Source organism: Bombus affinis, chromosome 5 (assembly GCF_024516045.1).
Source record: "Bombus affinis isolate iyBomAffi1 chromosome 5, iyBomAffi1.2, whole genome shotgun sequence".
Classification (NCBI taxonomy): Eukaryota; Metazoa; Arthropoda; class Insecta; order Hymenoptera; family Apidae; genus Bombus; species Bombus affinis.
This window is the reverse complement of record NC_066348.1, coordinates 13,138,330-13,158,170: the sequence shown is the minus strand read 5'-3', so window position 1 is coordinate 13,158,170 and position 19,841 is coordinate 13,138,330. Positions and strand designations below refer to the sequence as shown.

Genomic DNA, 19,841 nt, shown 5'->3' with positions numbered 1-19,841 from the left:
CGTGAAATGCTTGTCGAAAATTTATTTGAACGTGATCTGAAGAGTACACGATGTAGGCATTGATAGGATTTCATATAATACGAGAAACAAAAGGGCTTTTTATTAATATTTTTATTAATGTTTATGTAATTGAAAATCTCAAAGATGGTATAGGTATTCTTACTTCGTGATATTTAAAAATATTTGATGCAAATTTAGTCGAATCACGAGTTTAGGAGCGAACGATGTAGTCATTCGTAGGATTAGAGGCAAACTGAGAAACAGAGGGATTTTTATAAAAATTTGCGTAATCGAAAGTTAACAGGAAAGAAACGTGAAAAGTCACAGGATCGTTCATCTACGCGTGTCTCTTAAAATAATAGGCATGTTACTCGCTGTTGATTTGACAATCGTTGATCGATTAACGTCTAGTTTGACAAGCAGTCAATATCAATCCGCGGATAGAGTCCAAACCATATAACCTGTTGCCATTAGGTGGAACCAGTGGAGACCACGGAGTCGATGGGCAAAGGGTCCGTCACCAGGACGTCATCCACCGTACTAATGCCGGACGACATCCTGGTGATGAACGTGACTGTGAAAACGAACGTCTCGGTAGGTCACATACATGGAGTGACCATCAACCCGATTAGATCGATCCCACCGGATGTCGAGGCTATCCTGAACATCACTCACCGTGAGAAAGGCGAGGATTATGATTACGATTATAGCGAGCCAACGTTGCCGCCGTCGTTACCCAATGTTAGGTAAGGTAAATACTGGTTCATCAAGCTACTGAAAAATTGTGGGCAGAAAATTGGGACAGACTGTTGATATTAGAAACGTATCGATTAAACGTAATAATGGAAGATTCTTTAAAATTATTTATATGTTTGATATTCGTTCTTTCCGCAGATGGAAGAGAGGATTGAGGATGATATTGAAAAATTTATTTTTATTGAAACGTTTAACGAAGGTTTATACAGTGTCATAAATATTAAAAGAGAGGATACTTAAAATAGTATTAGAATATTTTACATATGTAGAGAGTATAGAATATTTCGCAATTAGATATACACTTTGTTTTTTAGTCAGATTCGCATTCCCGAGAACGAATAATAGGACTGAGAATAAATTTTGTTCTACTTGAAAACAATTTTACGCCAAATGGGATAACCAGATCATTGGGGATTTGTAAACGTTTCTTATAAAGGAAACCTTCATTTTCTTTCCTTCGTTTGTTTCGTTATCAACTTGTGATTGATAAAATTGTACAAGACGGGCCAGTTCTTAGCATCAATCTTCAAAATCTCATTTGAAAATTCAAGTTAAGCAAAATTTAAGATGCATTTCTGAGTAATTTTCCAAATTCCAAGAACGAAGAAAACTACGGAACAAATTTAGGATAAGTGGTTGAAAGAAATGAGAAATGGTTGGATTTATGCGTTTCCATGCAGGATAATTCCGTTTGTGGCGGCGGACGCGTTGGTGAAAGACAAGACAGTCCCGTCCCCGGTTACCGGATATCCTTCCGGTTCGGTGGTAGTGCCTCCGGAGCTACGGCCCACCGACACCTCCGGATTTTACGATATCGCCACTCAGGAAAACAGATTCAGCCCGCCAGTGGAGACCGAAGGTGGGTCATATTTTAAACTCGTCCCACGGATACGTTCTGCCACCCTCGTTCGCGTTTTACGTCCACCGTAAACCACGATTCTTCTCGCGGTGACACCTTCGAGGAGTAACGCTTCTACGTTTCCCTTCCCTTATTTTTTTCGTCCCTTTTTCCTGCTCAATGAGTTTTTAACAGCTCCTTGCGGTTTCATTAATGGGACCTTAGAAGCTTCTACTTTTATTCTCACTTTACTATTTCGTAGAATTTTTAACTTGCTTTTCCCGTTTTGCTTCGTGGTACTGGGAGCATTACAGAGACGCGTAATATAATTTGCATGCATATTCTTTTGAATATTACCAAAGAAATAAATGCCTTAATCAGTTGTTTTCTTTGTACATTTCTTATCTTTTAGGTATTCGGTACACCCTACTGATAATTAATTGAAGGCGTTACAATTTAACAAGTTGTACTGCAAATGAATTCCCTATAGTTCTCGTTTCTGAATGTAACATTAATAGCTTCTTCCGTGTTTCTACTTTGAACTGGATTTGTTTTCCATAAGGTGGATTCGTGCCAAGGGAGCCGCCCTATTTCGACGCTCCTTACCATTCCACCGATCTGAATCTGGAAATCGGGACAGGCGTCACCGTGGTTCCGGCGCCAATCACCAATCCTCATCGTAAAAGCGATGGTAACGAACATCTAATTTATTTCTTCCTTCGAATTCATCTTTTTCTTATTACAACGTATTTTCCGCTCTATTAGTTGCGTCACTCGAATCCATTGACCTCGCATCTAATTATACTGCTATGTACATTATATTGTCATCTATCTACGAGCAATCTATCTACGACAGTCGTAAATTTTTATTGCTAGCTTTTTCATTAAAGTAAAAAAATTGTAATTTCAAGTAATTTCTTGGCTGTTTCACAATCGGAGGAACAATTCGCGTTATAGAGAGTTAAATTATAATTTTAAAATAATTTTAAGATTCAGGCGGCCGAGAAAATTTCGAGGCTGGCGAGTTCAACGAGATTCTCCGCTTTTGTTTCATAAATCTCAGCCAGCAACTGTCTCTTCGAGAATATGGAGTACCGTCACGGGGAGATTGTGCCGAGCAGCAGTATCTGCGTGATTTGCATGTGCTACTACGGCGATGTGGTGTGCTCCACGGAAAAATGTCCACCTCTGAAGATCGGATGTAGAAGGATCAACACCGAAGAGACGTGTTGCGGAAAAATCGTCTGTGGTACGAAAAATTTTACACGACAAAGAAGTCTTTGAAGAAACCTTTGATAGAAGAATATTTCTTTAAAAATTGTTTGAATTACCTTTACTGTTCGCTTTGTTTTAATTTTAATTTCCTAAGAAAAAGTAGATCTCACTGTGACATGTGTTTCTGCTCAACAATTAATTGGTACATTATTGGTACACAGAAGAAATGGAATTATTTCCTGTTTAATCTTCGGTCTTTTGTTTGGGGAGTGAATAGGCGAGGTTATATTTGTGAATATTTGAATATTTGAAAATATGAATATTTGAATATTTGAATATTTGAAAATTTGAAAATTTGAATATTCAAATTTCAAAACGTCAAAATTTGAAAATTCAAATCTGAAAATTCAAATTTGAAAATTTGAAAATTCAAATTTAAAAATTTAAATTTGAAAATTTGAAAATTCAAATTTGAAAATTCAAATTTCAGAATTCAAATTTAAAAATTCAAATTTAAAAATTCAAATTTGAAAATTTGAAAATTTGAAACTTCAAATTTGAAAATTTGAAAATTCAAATTTAAAAATTCAAATTTGAAAATTCAAATTTAAAAATTCAAATTTGAAAATTTGAAAATTTGAAAATTCAAATTTGAAAATTCAAATTTGAAAATTCAAATTTGAAAACACAAATTTGAAAATTCAAATTTAAAAATTCAAATTTAAAAATTCAAATTTGAAAATTTGAAAATTCAAATTTAAAAATTCAAATTTGAAAATTTGAAAATTCAAATTTAAAAATTCAAATTTGAAAATTTGAAAATTCAAATTTAAAAATTCAAATTTGAAAATTTGAAAATTTGAAAATTCAAATTTAAAAATTCAAATTTGAAAATTCAAATTTAAAATTTTGAAAATTTGAAAATTCAAATTTAAAAATTCAAATTTGAAAATTCAAATTTAAAAATTCAAATTTGAAAATTCAAATTTAAAAATTCAAATTTAAAAATTCAAATTTGAAAATTTGAAAATTTGAAAATTCAAATTTAAAAATTCAAATTTGAAAATTTGAAAATTTGAAAATTCAAATTTAAAAATTCAAATTTGAAAATTCAAATTTAAAATTTTGAAAATTTGAAAATTCAAATTTAAAAATTCAAATTTGAAAATTCAAATTTAAAAATTCAAATTTGAAAATTTGAAAATTCAAATTTGAAAATTCAAATTTGAAATTTTGAAAATTTGAAAATTCAAATTTAAAAATTCAAATTTGAAAATTCAAATTTAAAAATTCAAATTTAAAAATTCAAATTTGAAAATTTGAAAATTTGAAAATTCAAATTTAAAAATTCAAATTTGAAAATTTGAAAATTCAAATTTAAAAATTCAAATTTGAAAATTTGAAAATTTGAAAATTCAAATTTGAAAATTCAAATTTGAAAATTTGAAAATTTGAAAATTTGAAAATTCAAATTTAAAAATTCAAATTTGAAAATTTGAAAATTTGAAAATTCAATTTTGAAAATTCAAATTTAAAAATTCAAATTTGAAACTTTGAAAATTTGAAAATTCAAATTTGAAAATTCAAATTTGAAAATTTGAAAATTTGAAAATTTGAAAATTTGAAAATTCAAATTTGAAAATTTGAAAATTCAAATTTGAAAATTCAAATTTGAAATTTTGAAAATTTGAAAATTCAAATTTAAAAATTCAAATTTGAAAATTTGAAAATTTGAAAATTCAAATTTGAAAATTCAAATTTGAAAATTCAAATTTAAAAATTCAAATTTAAAAATTCAAATTTGAAAATTTGAAAATTTGAAAATTCAAATTTAAAAATTCAAATTTGAAAATTTGAAAATTCAAATTTAAAAATTCAAATTTGAAAATTTGAAAATTCAAATTTAAAAATTCAAATTTGAAAATTCAAATTTAAAATTTTGAAAATTTGAAAATTCAAATTTAAAAATTCAAATTTGAAAATTCAAATTTAAAAATTCAAATTTGAAAATTTGAAAATTCAAATTTGAAAATTCAAATTTGAAATTTTGAAAATTTGAAAATTCAAATTTAAAAATTCAAATTTGAAAATTCAAATTTAAAAATTCAAATTTGAAAATTTGAAAATTCAAATTTAAAAATTCAAATTTGAAAATTTGAAAATTCAAATTTAAAAATTCAAATTTGAAAATTTGAAAATTCAAATTTAAAAATTCAAATTTGAAAATTTGAAAATTCAAATTTAAAAATTCAAATTTGAAAATTTGAAAATTCAAATTTAAAAATTCAAATTTGAAAATTTGAAAATTTGAAAATTCAAATTTAAAAATTCAAATTTGAAAATTCAAATTTAAAATTTTGAAAATTTGAAAATTCAAATTTAAAAATTCAAATTTGAAAATTCAAATTTAAAAATTCAAATTTAAAAATTCAAATTTGAAAATTTGAAAATTTGAAAATTCAAATTTGAAAATTCAAATTTGAAAATTTGAAAATTTGAAAATTTGAAAATTCAAATTTAAAAATTCAAATTTGAAAATTTGAAAATTTGAAAATTCAATTTTGAAAATTCAAATTTAAAAATTCAAATTTGAAACTTTGAAAATTTGAAAATTCAAATTTGAAAATTCAAATTTGAAAATTTGAAAATTTGAAAATTTGAAAATTTGAAAATTCAAATTTGAATATTTGAAAATTTGAAAATTTGAAAATTCAAATTTGAAAGTTTAAATATAAGATAAGAGAAAAATTATATTATTTTGTTATTTCTTGACTGTTTGTCCCCCTCATTTTACCTTACCTCAAACAATTATTATAAGCATTTCTTCGTCATTTATACATGCGTTAATTCAAATCCCATAATTTTCTAGCATTCTTCTATTTCCAAAAAAATTACATTGGAGAGTTAAAATGTTTTTCAAATGCAAATTAATCAATAATCAATAATTCTATCACGTACCGACTCTAACATTTCGATTACTTCCAGTAGAAGCAGAAGAATCACCAACGGTTGTGTTAGACCGTGCGGACGCTACTGCACCATCGCTTCATCAGCCGATAATATTTCCAGACCCATTCCGCGACGTGATAAAGACAGAACCAGCTCCTGATCTGCCTTCTCTGATCGAGGACATGATTCCTTACCTGGTAGAACATGGAATCACCACTTCAAGACCATCGACCACCAGCACTCTAAAGCCTCTGCAAGCAAACTTTGATTTCGTGGATAAATTATCTCTCCTACGTCCACCGTACAGACCAGAAGAAGATCCAACCAGACTAATCACCAAGAATAAATATAATCTCAGTCAAGATGGACATATAAAAGAAGCAATCACTTCAAATTACAACACCAAAGAAACTGAACAGACTTTAGATCGTGTTTCTGAAACGATTTCTAAAAAGGTTGCTTTCTCAATCATGGATCATACTACCAAGAAACAAGAAGAACATGTTATTTCTTCCTTTAATACAACAAACTCTAATCTCGTGAAATTAAATACTTCGCAAATCAACGACGCTAATATCTCGTCCGAGTCGAAGATCGGAGATTCTTTGACAAAAGTTAATAATTCTAAATTTCACTCGACTACGATCAAACCATCTTCTGGAGCTAATACAGAGCTGGATGAACCTATATTTTCTCTGGATACTGTTCTGGATCTGTTATTCTCTTCAGATGCAAGTAACAATGAGAATAATAAAGATACAAAGACGACAGAGACATCGACTACCAGCAGATCGACTGCAAACTTTAGTGACCAATCAGAGGATGACAAAGTGTCTTCCAAAGTGAGCGAGAAGATGGAGGATCATGTGACAGAGACTGGAACGCCGTCTAAGGTTCTAGAGAATGAAATTCCTATGTCGGTGGCTAGCTTGCTAAAATTGGCTGGATGTAATATCTACGGAAGGATGTATCGCGTTGGAAGGATCATTACCGAGCTCTCTGGACCTTGTCTAGAGTGCAGGTGCACGGAGATCGGGGTACAGTGCAAGCAGCTCAAGTGTTGATCGAAGTTGGCCGTGCTCGGGCCAAGCTGTTTTCCTTGCAATTAGGTTCGTTCGAGTTAATAGATTCACTGCTGCCTCGATACGTTTCCGAGGGATAGTTTGAGGAAAGGTATGGAGGATCTCAGTTCGAGCTACGGAGTATGTGGCTTGCGAAGAACTGTCCATTGCTATATTGTTGAAGTAAATTTTCGAGAGTGACGGGTAAAGAGAAAGTGAACGCGAGAAGGTAGGAAGAATTTGGAATTGTCTTCTATTATCGTAAAGTTAATGCGTTAATTGTTAAATTATATCGGTTAAAGTATGTCAGCGTTGAATATTTTTAGTAAAAACGAAAAACATGCTCTTAAACTAGTTGTATTTTTGACTGGATAGTTTGACTTTTACGAAGAAATTTTGATGAAAATTTTATTCTTTAATTATCGAAAATTATTCTTTATTTCTCGAGTGAAAGGAGGCTTTGTATTTACAGTGAGCGGTGAATGTGTTAATTCCTCGAATCGGAATTATAGCTCTCTGTTTCGTTCAATGATTAGCTTGTTGTAAGGCGATGCCACGAAGGGAATTCTGAATAATTGACAAAATTTGAGGCACATTCCGAGATTCGAAGTCTCCCTCCTTCCCTCCCTCTCTCTCTCTCTCTCTCTCTCATTACATATCCTTATAATTGTAATCTATAATCCACGTTAGAAACCTCGTAACCACGACGTTACAGAGTAATTTTAACTGCAATTCCGTGATGTTCCACGCTTGGAAGTTTCCTTATATGCATGTAGATGTGTCACACAATAACACCTACTTCACAACTCATTTAGTCATTGAATTAATTTACGCATCCAATAAAATGATTTTAATATTTAAAATTCCATATTCATCAATCACTCATTTGGACTACCTGAAAGATTTTGATTCAGTAAAGACCATAAAAAGGAAATTTATATAAAGTTTCAACCTGAGCATTCTTAATCCAAATTCTTTGATTAAACGCTCTTTAATCAAATGTAAATTGGAAGCTAATTCTAATCTAAAACAAATTACAATTACAATTGGCTTTCAATTAAAGTTTAAGTCTATAAATCTCTGATCCAAGAACAATTCTCATTACAATTAACCCTAGATTAGAAACAAATACTCGAACCTTAATCTACTATCTAAACTGTACTTCGACCTATTCCAACCAACTGCAATCAAATTCATTAATCACCTGGGGGGGGGGGGGCAACATTCGTCTCCTTTTCCCTAAAATTCGCTCGCTCTTCAAATCCCATCCAAAGTCAATTTCACCAAGTAATACACTTTAATTCATCCCCTAATTTAACCAACCCTTTGCCATCACTCGAAAATCGTATCTTTCAATTATATTTTCTTCGCCCGCTTGGCTGGATAGGAATTTTGTCCAAATGGAAGGAGATAGGAAACTCTTCGACTCTCGTCCATTGGCCAGCCTATGGAACGTTACTCATCTGGCAAGGATCCACAGTTTTGCGAAGATCGATCAGGATGTAATTTTGAGGGATAGCGGTTCCGTGCTCTGCAAGGATAAGTGGATAAAGACGGAAGTTGCCGTCCCAATCCCCATTTTCTCCCCGTTAACCGGGAATTAGCCTGCTACGAGGGTGGCCCGTGTTCCGTTTTGATTTATTCGTGCGATTTCGATAGACTTTGGATGAATCGGTTTAAGCGGCAGAGACACAGCTTCTGAAATGGAACAAAATCTTGGCGGTTGAAATTATCGAGACGTTGGGTTTTAAGATAATTTGATCGTGGAATTTAATTTTTTAATTAATTCGCGTTGGTTAAAGAAATATTCCGATTTGAAAGCATAATTTTTCCATGACATTTGCAATAAAAATTTATTAGATAATTATAGAGCAAAACGCTTGATGTTTGGTATTAAGTTTATTTCGGGTTTCCGATTTCATTGACTTTATTCTTTATCTTTGTTATTATTTTCATAGTCATTTTCAATGGGTTTCACGTTATTCACGTGTTTAAAGACGTGCCTCTGATTTATACGTGTCTAGATGGTTTTGTGCCAAGAGGCTAGTAAATTATTCCTTGGATTATAATTATTTTCACAAAGATCTTCGTCACCTTTTCATTTCGATATATTAAGGTTATGCTTAATATTCTGGCAGTGATTGCGACCAATAATAATCCCATGAATAATACCCTTTTATGCAAATGTGAGAAGGGGATTGCAGCCTATTTGACTATAATAAGAACTTGTCGTGACTGAAAAATGCTTAGGAAGCATTATTACAGGCACATTCAATATTACGCCGGAGCCCTTTCTTCGACGCTACAATTTCCATTAAAAGTTTCATGTTAGTTCCTCCTCTATGAAAGATAACTTAAAGAATTTTGATCGAACGTTACGATGAAAATGTTTAAAACGCATCAATCTTTTCAAAAAAATCGTCAAACTTCGACCCTACGATTTCAACCCAGCCCAGCCTGTTGATAGCCTGTTATAGTAATTGATTACAAACGATTAAGTAAAATAAATTAGGATAAAAAGATAAAAAAAAAAAAAAGAAAAACAAAACAAGCGAGTCTCGGAACGATTGCCAATAATTCTATTTATTTGAAGCTACAAAGCTCTTTGTTACAATAATTCGTGGTTTTACCAGTGGCATCGCGATCACCATAGGTGCATTTAATCCTGTATGTTACTTTTTTATTCACTAGACCCCCGTATACTGAGTGGATATAATTAATTATAATCTGTCGTGATTCGTACGCTGCGGTGCTATAATACGATCGATCTACGACCGGATTTTCATCGATTTCGTCGAAAGTTCTTCCGCGTCGTTTATCGACTTAGAAACGAGTTAACTCACTGTCACGTGCTATCATTTAGTTCGTAAGCTTAGTTAGTAATTAATCGAACGTAATCAATGGAGACAAGCGACGCTGTAATCGAATTGGTAGAACGATTCCTCCGTGAACCTTTCTTTCTTCTCTTTCTCCTTTCCTCCTCTTCAATCCTTTCGTTTCTTCCCTTCTTTTCAACGTTCTTTCGTCGTTTTAAGAATTGTAAGGACACCGTGCCGGTAACGGATCACGGGAAAGCGTAATCGTTTCTGTATCGCGTTAGCAAGGCCGTAAATTCGCGCCGAATGCCGCACAGAGGCTTGTACTTATATATGTATATATATATACACAAACATATATATATATATATATATGTTTTATTGTACGATTGTCGTAATAAACATTTACGGAACTCAGAATCGTAATTTTTTCGCTAATCCTTTCAGCAGTTTTAAGGGAAAAAGTGACATTGCATTTGATGTTTTTGCTGTTAGAAGTATTCCAACTATTTGTATTTTTTACAGTTTCGAAGAACTAAATTGAACTGTTACGCGTAATGTTCTTGTAATTTAGATTACGATACGTAATTTACGTATTAATTAGTCGCTATATAGTTCATGCGTGGTTCATTAATGTGTCCGCTATTTGTTATTCTAACGCTATTTATTATTTAATTGATTTTGATAGTCGTACGTTTGATTTGGTAGAAGAAGCAAATCGATATATTCTAGAGTCTCTGCTGGAACCATGAAAATTTTGCTGCTTTCTTCGTCAATTCGACAGAGAAGTATAATAGCAAGAATTTACATAAAAATTCTCTTACCTTCTGGTCGAATCACATTCGATCTTCTCCTAATCGTTCGATCATCGTCACGAAACATCGATCGTTCCAGCTATCAATCATTTATAAGAGGAAATTATCCGTAAAATTGGACTAGATCGGGCCGTAGCGTGTGTTTGTTGAAGGTAAAAGGCAACAGGATTACGGGAACCGTGGAACGATTTCGACTTTATTGCAGGCAATCGATTGTTTCGATACACAGTGGAGAGGTGACAACCCTCCGTTAAATATGCCCGTGATCAAATCACAGCGTATATAATCGTATTTATATTTATATCCAATTAGTCGGTTGTATTTACAGATATATTCGTATTATCATTACTATTATTATTATTATTATTATAATTATTAATCGTGTCGACGTAGGTTTCGTAACACTAACATAATCACAGCCAGTTCGCCTCGTGTGTGTCTGTATACCTGTCTGTATATCTGTAAGTGTATAATAATATCGATAAACAAATACATAGGTACAGTGATCGACTAAATTGCCGGAGAGAACACATCTTCTTCCATTCGGATTGCCCACAAATAATCGTCATTGAAAATTACGGTCAAAAGCGGTTGACTTTACAAATATCCTTGAGATCTTTCCGCTTCTTGATTCGACGTCTTTTTATCTCCTTAAAAGATTATTTTCCTGAATAATATTATTTGAATAATGAAAGAAGAAAAATATCTTGGGCGTAAATCTTATTGTCTAATGGAGCAGCCACTTCTTCTCTTATCTTTAGTAATACGTGGGAATAAAATCAATGGATACGGATAAATCGTTAGCCGATGAAGATATTTGAAAAATTTGTTTTACGAATTTCGTATTATCGATTGCACGTTTCATCGAGGCGTAAATACGGAAAGACGAATTTTGGAAAATTTGTGGGTAATCTGAACACGATTCGGCGCGCTACTTTACTATCGAGTAAGTACTACGTACAGTTATAAATGTATTGTTTTCCGGTTTTGGCAGCATCGTTAATGCATCGTCGCGGCTTAACCAAAGGAAACGCGATTAAACTATAAATCGGGCTCCCGAATGAGAATATTCTTTTCATTTGGCCGAAAAGCTTGGATTGCTTTTTATCGTTCGTATCCAGCCGGTTTTCAAGATCTTCGATTTACTTTTCCACCGTTTAAAATTCTCAACGAGCTTCTAACAAAATTAATTAGACGTTTTATCGGAGATTTTCCACTTAAATTCACCAACTTTTTAGTTTCTTTTCGTTAGAGACGCGGAAATTCTTTTCTCGTCTCGGCTCTTTTTGCTTCGAATCGGTTGAAAATCGGAATTCTTGAAAATCTACGATACGTTTTCTGGATTTGATGAAAAGAATCCAAGGAAGAGCATTTTAACAGCGCTTCTTATCCCCTAACAGCCTTCAAAGATCCGATCCTTTCATCCCTTTTCTCTGTCCATGTTCTATTGCACAAGAATTGGTCGACGGGCAATTTGTTGCCTGAAAGTTCAACTACGAGTCGTTTTCTTAGTCCGTCGATTATTTTTAGTAAAATAGTCGATGATAATAATTACTTTCTCTTCCCATTTTTCTTCTATCACACGCATACTTCGATTAATTAGCCAATTCCTCGAACGAATTTTCCATTACTGATCACAGTAATTATTCTCATCCATTGTACAATTCCTTTGCCAAAAATTCCTTTGTCAAACGTAACAATTACATTCTTACAGATAACACTAATTAAATTCCTTCGACCCTCTATAACACCGTAAAGTTGAGACTCAAAAACTGTTTATTCATATATCTACACTCTCTAAATCTTACTCTATTCCCTTAAGCCATCGAACGATCATCTTAGAAAACGACTGTTAAACAATTTATTAGTAATAATTCTTAGCCTCTGATTATTACATTAAAACAAACATTCAACGATTAACTGGAACCTCTTTTATCATATATGAAAACTAAAAAAACAAAACAACCGATGGTTATAGAGGGTTAATTAACCGATAAAAGTGCAATCACTTTCGTTTAACCCCTTACGACCCCTTGATAATTCCAATTATAATAACTTAATAAATCGTGTTTTTTTTCCACCAAAAATTGTCTCAGGTTAACATAATCGTCCATACCAGCGCAACATCTTAACAACACTTATCACAATCTCCACAATCTGCAGGTTTGAAACCAAAATGAAAATCTCAACAATCCATTGTTTCAAACATTACGGGACCTTCTTTTGTTGAATCAAATCCGTAATTTTCGTCTAGTTTATGACTTGACGTGGCAAGACAAGAGGTTAAATTGCCGTGGAATTTTCATAGAAGCGAGAATCGCGGAAAAACACTTTCCGCATAGAATTAAAGATTACGGCGTCGTAAATGTAAAAGCGCACGGGGCAACGGAGATTTTTAATTTCTCTGCTCTGGACGTGGAAAAAGAAAGGATGCGCGATAAGAGCGCGGGGCAAGGAGAAGCAACTAAGAGCCGCGTTCGAAATTCTGCCCACGTTCGCACTCGCGTACGCGTGAACACCCCACGCGTCGTTTCCGCGCTTCTCGGAATTTTCTGCGCCCGTTTACCTCCATTAAATTCCCCTATTCCGCCGTCTCTTCTATTCTTTCATCGCATACTCGCGAATGATACACTCTCATCGATCGGTTCAGTGGGATAGGATTACTCGACTGATTTCTGGCTGCGAGTTGCCGAGGACAGGCTGAGTAGCAACCCCTTTGCGCTCTCTCCATCTTTGCGACAGCGTCTCTCATTTGGATATGTGACATGACTCAAGTTGCCGAAACGTTAATTTTGATTACGAATTCTCCAAGTTGTAGGGTTTGACGACTTCCAGCTATCGAAAGATAGCTTGTTCTGGTTATCAGTAAATTAAGTTTGAATGATAACGTTGACGCGATATCTTATTTGAAATATTTTTTGGGGGGGAGTGAAGTTACATTATAAAATTTGTATTCTCTTAGTATCGCGATTAGGAAAAGAAATTGCAGCGATTCAGCTGAAATTCGTCAATTGTACGAAGTTTATAGAAATTGGAACGTCCGTAAGATTAGGATAAGCTGAATACTCCTTGGTCCTTTGGTGGACATTTAAGCAAACTCGTAGTTTTATGATTCAGAAGAAGAAGAATTCCAGGGTTCTTAATTTGAATCTTAATTTAAATGAATCATTAAAGAGATTTGTTTCATCTTTTAATATGTTGAACCACGGTGGAGCGAACTGGGGAATAAATATATTTGTGTGGCGAAGATCACCGATATGGGCAGTGTATCGATAAAATTGTTCGTTACGAAAAAAATTGCAGCGATTCAGCTGAAATTCGCCAACTGTACGAAGTTTATAGAAATTGGAACGTCCGTAAGATTAGGATAAGCTGAATACTCCTTGGTCCTTTGGTGGACATTTAGGCAAACTCGTAGTTTTATGAACACGACCGAAGAAGCAGAGTCCCAGGGTTCTTAATTTAAATCTTAATTTAAATTAACCATTAAAGAGATTTGTTTCATCTTTTAATATATTGGACCACGGTGGAGTGAATAAATGTATCCGTGTGGCGAAAATCACCGATATGGGCAGTGTATCGATAAAATTGTTTCTTTTAAACAATGCAACGAGCAACATGGTTTAAGGTTTTGAATAGAGGAGAGAAATCAGTCAATTTCTATCGAGTATTCGCATTATAGAATGAAGAATCGTAGAGGATGAGGAAGAAGAAGACACGAGTGATTCATTATTGCGGGAAAATAGTGGTCAGTTGGGAAACTTGTACACTCGGTGGTCCTTGTACACTCGCCACCAGAGAAATTCGTGGCAACAAGGTAATTCTCTGAAATTCGTCGCCTAAGCATCCTGTTCATGTAAATGCGTCCTCTGAATCGTCAGAGGAACGCGATGTGTCACCTCCGTCGTACTGTCCTCGTGTCTAAGGCACGAGCCTCCTGGGAAACTTTACTAATGAGTCCATTAGTAGCCCCAGGACGAAATGCCATCTCCTCCTGTCTTCTCATTCATCTCTTTCTCTCTTCTTTATAGTATCACATTATATAAAAATCAATATTAACTCTACGATAGAATTACTATCTCTATTATTTATAGTAAAGCATAGAAATATTAAATATTGAGAAATCTTCCATTATGGAGGAAATATCTTTTGCGTGTGTCTGTGTTATAGGGGGACGGAACACTGGCAGTGTTTGTAAATTTGGAAGTTTAGAAAGTTAATTTTGATCCCGTTTTGGGAAACTTGGGCCATGTCCTTAAGCGTATTTTAGAAGAACTTCCTCGAATCTAGGCTTGTGAATATTATACGAGCGATAACAAACGCAAAGTGGCAATTTATTTATGGATTTACGTAAAAGACTACGTCCTAATTTTTGAATCGAATTTGCTTTCTAAGACAGACGAGCGATATTTTAGCGTAGCGATAGCCAAATGAAAGAATCGGAGCGCAAAGGGGATAAATCGAATGCGCACGAAAAGTGCTTGAAAAAGCGCGAGAAGTAAATGTGATCTAGCAACTACGACAGATGAAAATACATAATGGAAATCGACGATGAAAATGTATAAAAATAAAGTCTAAGGAAAGTTCAAGAAATCGGAAGAATACTGGGAGAATACTTTGGACAATTAAAATTGCGTTCCAATTAAAATTCACACGTGTAAATCTACGATACAATATTCAGAAACTCGAAAGCAAAGCAAACCACAGATGGATAAGAGGAAATAAATTTTTGAATATAAAACGATTTGAACGCGAAAAATTATAGTAGATCGAGACATATAACTTTCGAATGGTAGTCGTGCGATTTTTCAGAAGAAAATCAGGTCGTTCCGCGACGCGTCATCTTTGACGACAACGACGTCCTCGACTCGACGACCATCCACCTTAACGGGAAAACGCATCGTTGGGACGACGAATCGAGGGATCGTGAAATGCATTTCTCGAGTCGCGCAATTTTCTCTCCCGGTTTCATCCACGATATCGGCTGGGAAAAAAGAGTGATAAGAGGAATTCGTCGTTCGCAGCCGCTTTTTAAATAACGAATACCCAACTTATCGTTACTTTAATCGGTACTTTATAGCGAAGAATTATCTTAGAACATCCTTATCAACTAATTATCTCTATTTGTTCCTGGATACACAGAAAAATCAACGAACGTTAATTTTCAAATCGCCAAGATAATAAAATTGTCGAATTAAAGATATTTCTAATTAATTCTAAACGTGATTGATTAAAATTTGATTAAGATTAGTTGTTTAGAAATAAATCTTTGCTCTCAATTAGCAATTACAAGACATTTTTCTACAATCGTGAAAGTATTACTTTTTGATAGCAAATTTGCAAGAGTAAAATACATAATTTATGGAGGAAAATTGTCTTTACAGGAAATTCTATTTTCATCTTAAAGCTTCAGGATCTAAGGATTCTTCGATAATGAAAAAAAAAAAAAAAGAAAATAGGGAAAAAGCTTGGAAATTACAGCGTGCAATTTGTACAAGTATTTCTTGATTGAAAAATTATTCTATGTGTCCATAAATGAAGTGAAGTTGAAAAACGACTTTTTTGGAAAAGTACAAGCAGCATAATGTCTCTCTTGTTCATCGATTTTCGTGCCACCAGGAACAACGGTCTACCAATACGTTACCAATCAACGGATTTCAGGCTTACTACTAGTCAATTGTACAGTCGTCGCCTCGGCAACTATCTGCCGATCGACATCATTCGCTACAGTTCTCGTGCCATTGTCCTGATGAACGCTTCGATTCAACAAAATCATCTTATCCACCTATTAAACGCTCTTCTTTCTCTCTAACCCTCGAACTTTCACGAATCAGTCTTTCACTCACCGTTTCGTCGAACGAGAACACAAAACAAGATTCATACCTTTGATTCTCCACTCGATTGTACAGTTTCTCTTTACATCAAGTACAGTCTAAAGTTCTACAGCGATCTCTAAGAAGTCCAACTTCTTTAATCTTTTTGACTTTTCCTTCTATCGTTTCTTTTGCCTAAGAAAGGCGAACGTTTCACGTTTTCTTCGTCCGCTAAATGTACAGCAAAAGTGCGAAAAGCTATGCTTTTAACTTTTCCTTTATTCTACCAAGGTCTAAGGTCGAACGTTCGTATCAGTTTATCTTTGAATAGTCTGCTTTCTTCGACCTTTGCTTTTAATCTCTTTTTCATCCATCGAGAACTAAAAAGAAAATTGAAATTATATACGAAATTTATTTTCCAATAGTCTATTTTCTTCAACGTTCGTCCAATCTTTTCTGCATAGCCACTGAGTAACCAGCGAAGAGTATTTTATTATTATCGATCACACTCATTATTGAACACTGTCTAACTTCCGATTTCAATCTGTTCTTCATCCACCTAGGAACTGAAGTAAATTGAAACTATATCACCAAGTTTTAACTCTCGACGATCTATTCCCTTCAATTTCTCCTTTCAATTTATTCCTCCTTCGTTGAAAGTTAAGGTCTAAAGTTGAACAACCAAATCCATCGTTTCACATGGCACGCATTATCGAAGAACCAAATCAGTAGTTTCCTTAATCTCTACTTTCAACATTCTGCTATTTATCAAGCACATGGTCAAACTTACTGATCCCGTCATTATACGGTGCAACTCTTTCAATTTCTTCTTTCTATCTTTTCTCCGTTCGTCGAGGCTGCAATTAAAAGTTCTACGTTCGCCGTTAAACAATCCCAGCCCTATCAACTTCTTCTCCTCGCTTCTTTTCAATCGTCGAAGGTGTACAATCGAGAATTCTACATCCATCTCCAAATAGAATTCTGCGCCTCTTTCAGAAACCAGCTCCTCCGATTTCATCCAAACAAACACCAAAAAGCATCAAGTCGAAGTTTCCTATTCATTTTGGCGTCTTAACATTGATGAGTGCAATAAAGAATCGCGATATAAGCGATTTACACGACGCGTCCATTCTTCGTCGAAACGACGTCGATTCGTCAGCCGTTGGAACAAACGTTGGCCACGAGCAACGACCTCTCGTAATCCTACGATTAGAGACAGCTTGGCCAACGTAAATTTCCAGAATATCTTTCTGCTGCTTCTCGCTAGCCGAATACATCAGGCAGAAATTGAAGAACGGCTAGACCTTGCAGAGAAGTATACCAAACGCAGACAGGATGCTATAGTTCTTTCGAAAAGGAGACCCTTGATCATTCCTGTCGATGCAGTCGAAGAAACTTGAATCGATCCAGCTGGAATTTCAGGCAATTTTCTTCCTTCTTTCTCTCCCTAAGATTGGTTTAGATTGCTCTCGCTTTTTATATTTATTTATTTATTTATTTATTTTTTTGGTTGATCGATTGATCTTGTTTTTTCTTTATTTTTATTTTTATCTATTTTAGGCGATTCATTCGGTGAGTGGTTCTCTTCTGGCAGTTTCGGTAAAGGTAAATATTATTCCGATAGAAATCGCTGGACCGTTTATTCGGTTTTAATTCCTCAGCGATTTTCTTTTCTCTTAAATATTTAAATATTTGTTGCGGAAAGTCTTCCTCCTTTTGTAATTAAACGCACGCTTTTCTCGGCTTGATAAACTCTAAGTTTAGCCAAGTTCTCAATAAGATTAACGTACATGTATCTTTGTCCCTCTTCTGCTTTCTTCTTGCTTCGATAGATACATTTCCTTCCATCTTCAATTTTCTTCTTCTCAATTTTATATCCGGCAATCGCTGCAAATAAGAAGCCTTCTACTCCTTCAACTTAATTGTTCACTCAATTGAACAGTTCCAAGTATCTCTTCTTCCATGCGTATCGCAACAACGACTTGCAAATAGTCTTCAATCGTAATACCTCCCACGAGCTTCTTACTCTTCTTTCCATTTAATTGTTTACCCATTTGCACTGTTTACAAAATTTGTTCTTCCACGCGTATCGCAACAACAGTCTGCGAGTAGCTGCTCCAATCGATTTACGCCCACGTTGTACATCCACCACTTGCCCTTTAACAGTGCACGATGCTTTTCCGTTCCGTTTCATTTATATCCAACGTCTCATTTTTCCTTCCATCTAATTGTTCACCCATTTGCGCAGTTCGAACAACAATTTCTCTTCCACGCGTATCGCAATATCAATCTACAAATTCTCACGTCACCGTAATACATTCGCCGACATATTTGTTCAACGACGTTTTTCAGTTCCATTTACAATCCCATATTATTTTTGCTTCCAAATTCAAGAAATTTTTAGTTTCGAAAGTTCTTCGTCTTTAACGTTATCTTCCAATTCTGTTCCTTTTTCATCCCTTTTTTTTTTCTTTTTTCTTTTCTCATAATTTCACGCGATCCCAACTTCGACGACGATCATTTCTTTCCCCGGGTCCGAGCAACGTCGTAAAAATTTTCCCATTGCCAGCGAGTTGCGCGATTTCCTACTCGAAAACACTCTCGGCGGCCTCTCTGATCTTGACGATGAGGAAGGACCGCCTGCAGAGCTTGACGAGCAGCTCGATCCTCTGTCAGGAGGGCTTCCTGAGCTGTGGCAACGCGATCACGTAGATGTTGCCCAAAATGGCGCCGACCACCAGCAGCATCACGCTGATCGCGCTTAGAAGTCGCACGAACCTCACGAATCTTCGTCCTCTAGCGTCTTTCTTGCTTTGATTCGGGAACACTGCCAGGCCTAGGAGTGGCCCTGCCAGGGCGCCAGCCACGTGAGCTGCCCAACCGACTCTACCGCAACCGAGCAGTGCTGGAATTGGAAGTGACGCCACGTCTGCGCTTGCTAAGAGTAACACGGCACCTAGACGCCAGCCGGCGTAGCGGAGTTCTCCGTGACACTGGAAATTAAAGACAGAGAAACGTCACGAGTCAACGTTTGACGAGTGGTTGGTAGATAAAAGTTCTTTGTGTCTGATCACGTTGAGGGAAATTGGATCGAGGCAGAAGTATTAATTCGAGAAGATGTCGCAAGGTTTCGTTTTTAAGGAAATCTTGATGGCATTAAAACTGAAAACGCAGCAGTAGACGCGGCGTAACGAAGTTGCAGAAAGTTGGATCATGGTGTATTTACAATAAGATTACGAACTTCCGGGCAACTAAGGTGATTGTAAACGACATGGAACATCTTCTTTTAATTATCTGGCAAGTATGTCGGTGACGTTACAAATAATAAAAGACGAACGAAACTAGACGGCTGTGTTAGAGTTCGTTGTAGAAGATTGTAGTAGAATGTGGCAAGTTCGGGCAAATTAAAATTGTACGAAGCAAGTTGAACAATCGTTATCTAGTCGTCTAGAAGCGGAGTTTTCTTCTATGTGTGTAAGTGTAGATTCAAAACTTTCAATTTGAAACGTTACTTCACGTCGCAATAAAGATGCAAGGAAAGATAAAAAGGAATCAACAACTTCTGCATAGGTAAGTTT

At 34.8% G+C, this 19,841-nt stretch overlaps 2 protein-coding genes across 8 annotated transcripts in view; one reads left to right on the top strand and one right to left on the bottom strand.

Annotated features, from left to right (window-relative positions):
• The window catches only part of LOC126916909 (uncharacterized), a 51,420-nt gene extending 44,501 nt beyond the window's left edge, over nt 1–6,919 (top strand). The window contains exons 10-14 of one of the 2 annotated variants that reach the window (XM_050723194.1): nt 475–746; nt 1,437–1,615; nt 2,157–2,285; nt 2,658–2,843; nt 5,798–6,919. In XM_050723194.1, the coding sequence (XP_050579151.1) occupies nt 475–746; nt 1,437–1,615; nt 2,157–2,285; nt 2,658–2,843; nt 5,798–6,822 (1,791 nt within the window). In that variant the 3' untranslated portion in view covers nt 6,823–6,919. Of the gene's footprint in view, nt 1–474; nt 747–1,436; nt 1,616–2,156; nt 2,286–2,657; nt 2,844–5,794 lie in introns of both variants that reach the window. The other variant, XM_050723192.1, reaches the window with a different exon arrangement.
• A 3,699-nt stretch (nt 6,920–10,618) lies between these two features.
• Nucleotides 10,619–19,841, bottom strand: part of LOC126916922 (protein rhomboid-like) — a 173,126-nt gene continuing 163,903 nt past the window's right edge. For all 6 annotated transcript variants that reach the window (XM_050723235.1, XM_050723234.1, XM_050723236.1 and 3 more), the window contains one exon: nt 10,619–19,256. In XM_050723235.1, coding sequence (XP_050579192.1) covers nt 18,936–19,256 — 321 coding nt within the window. In that variant the 3' untranslated portion in view covers nt 10,619–18,935. The remainder of the gene's footprint in view (nt 19,257–19,841) is intronic.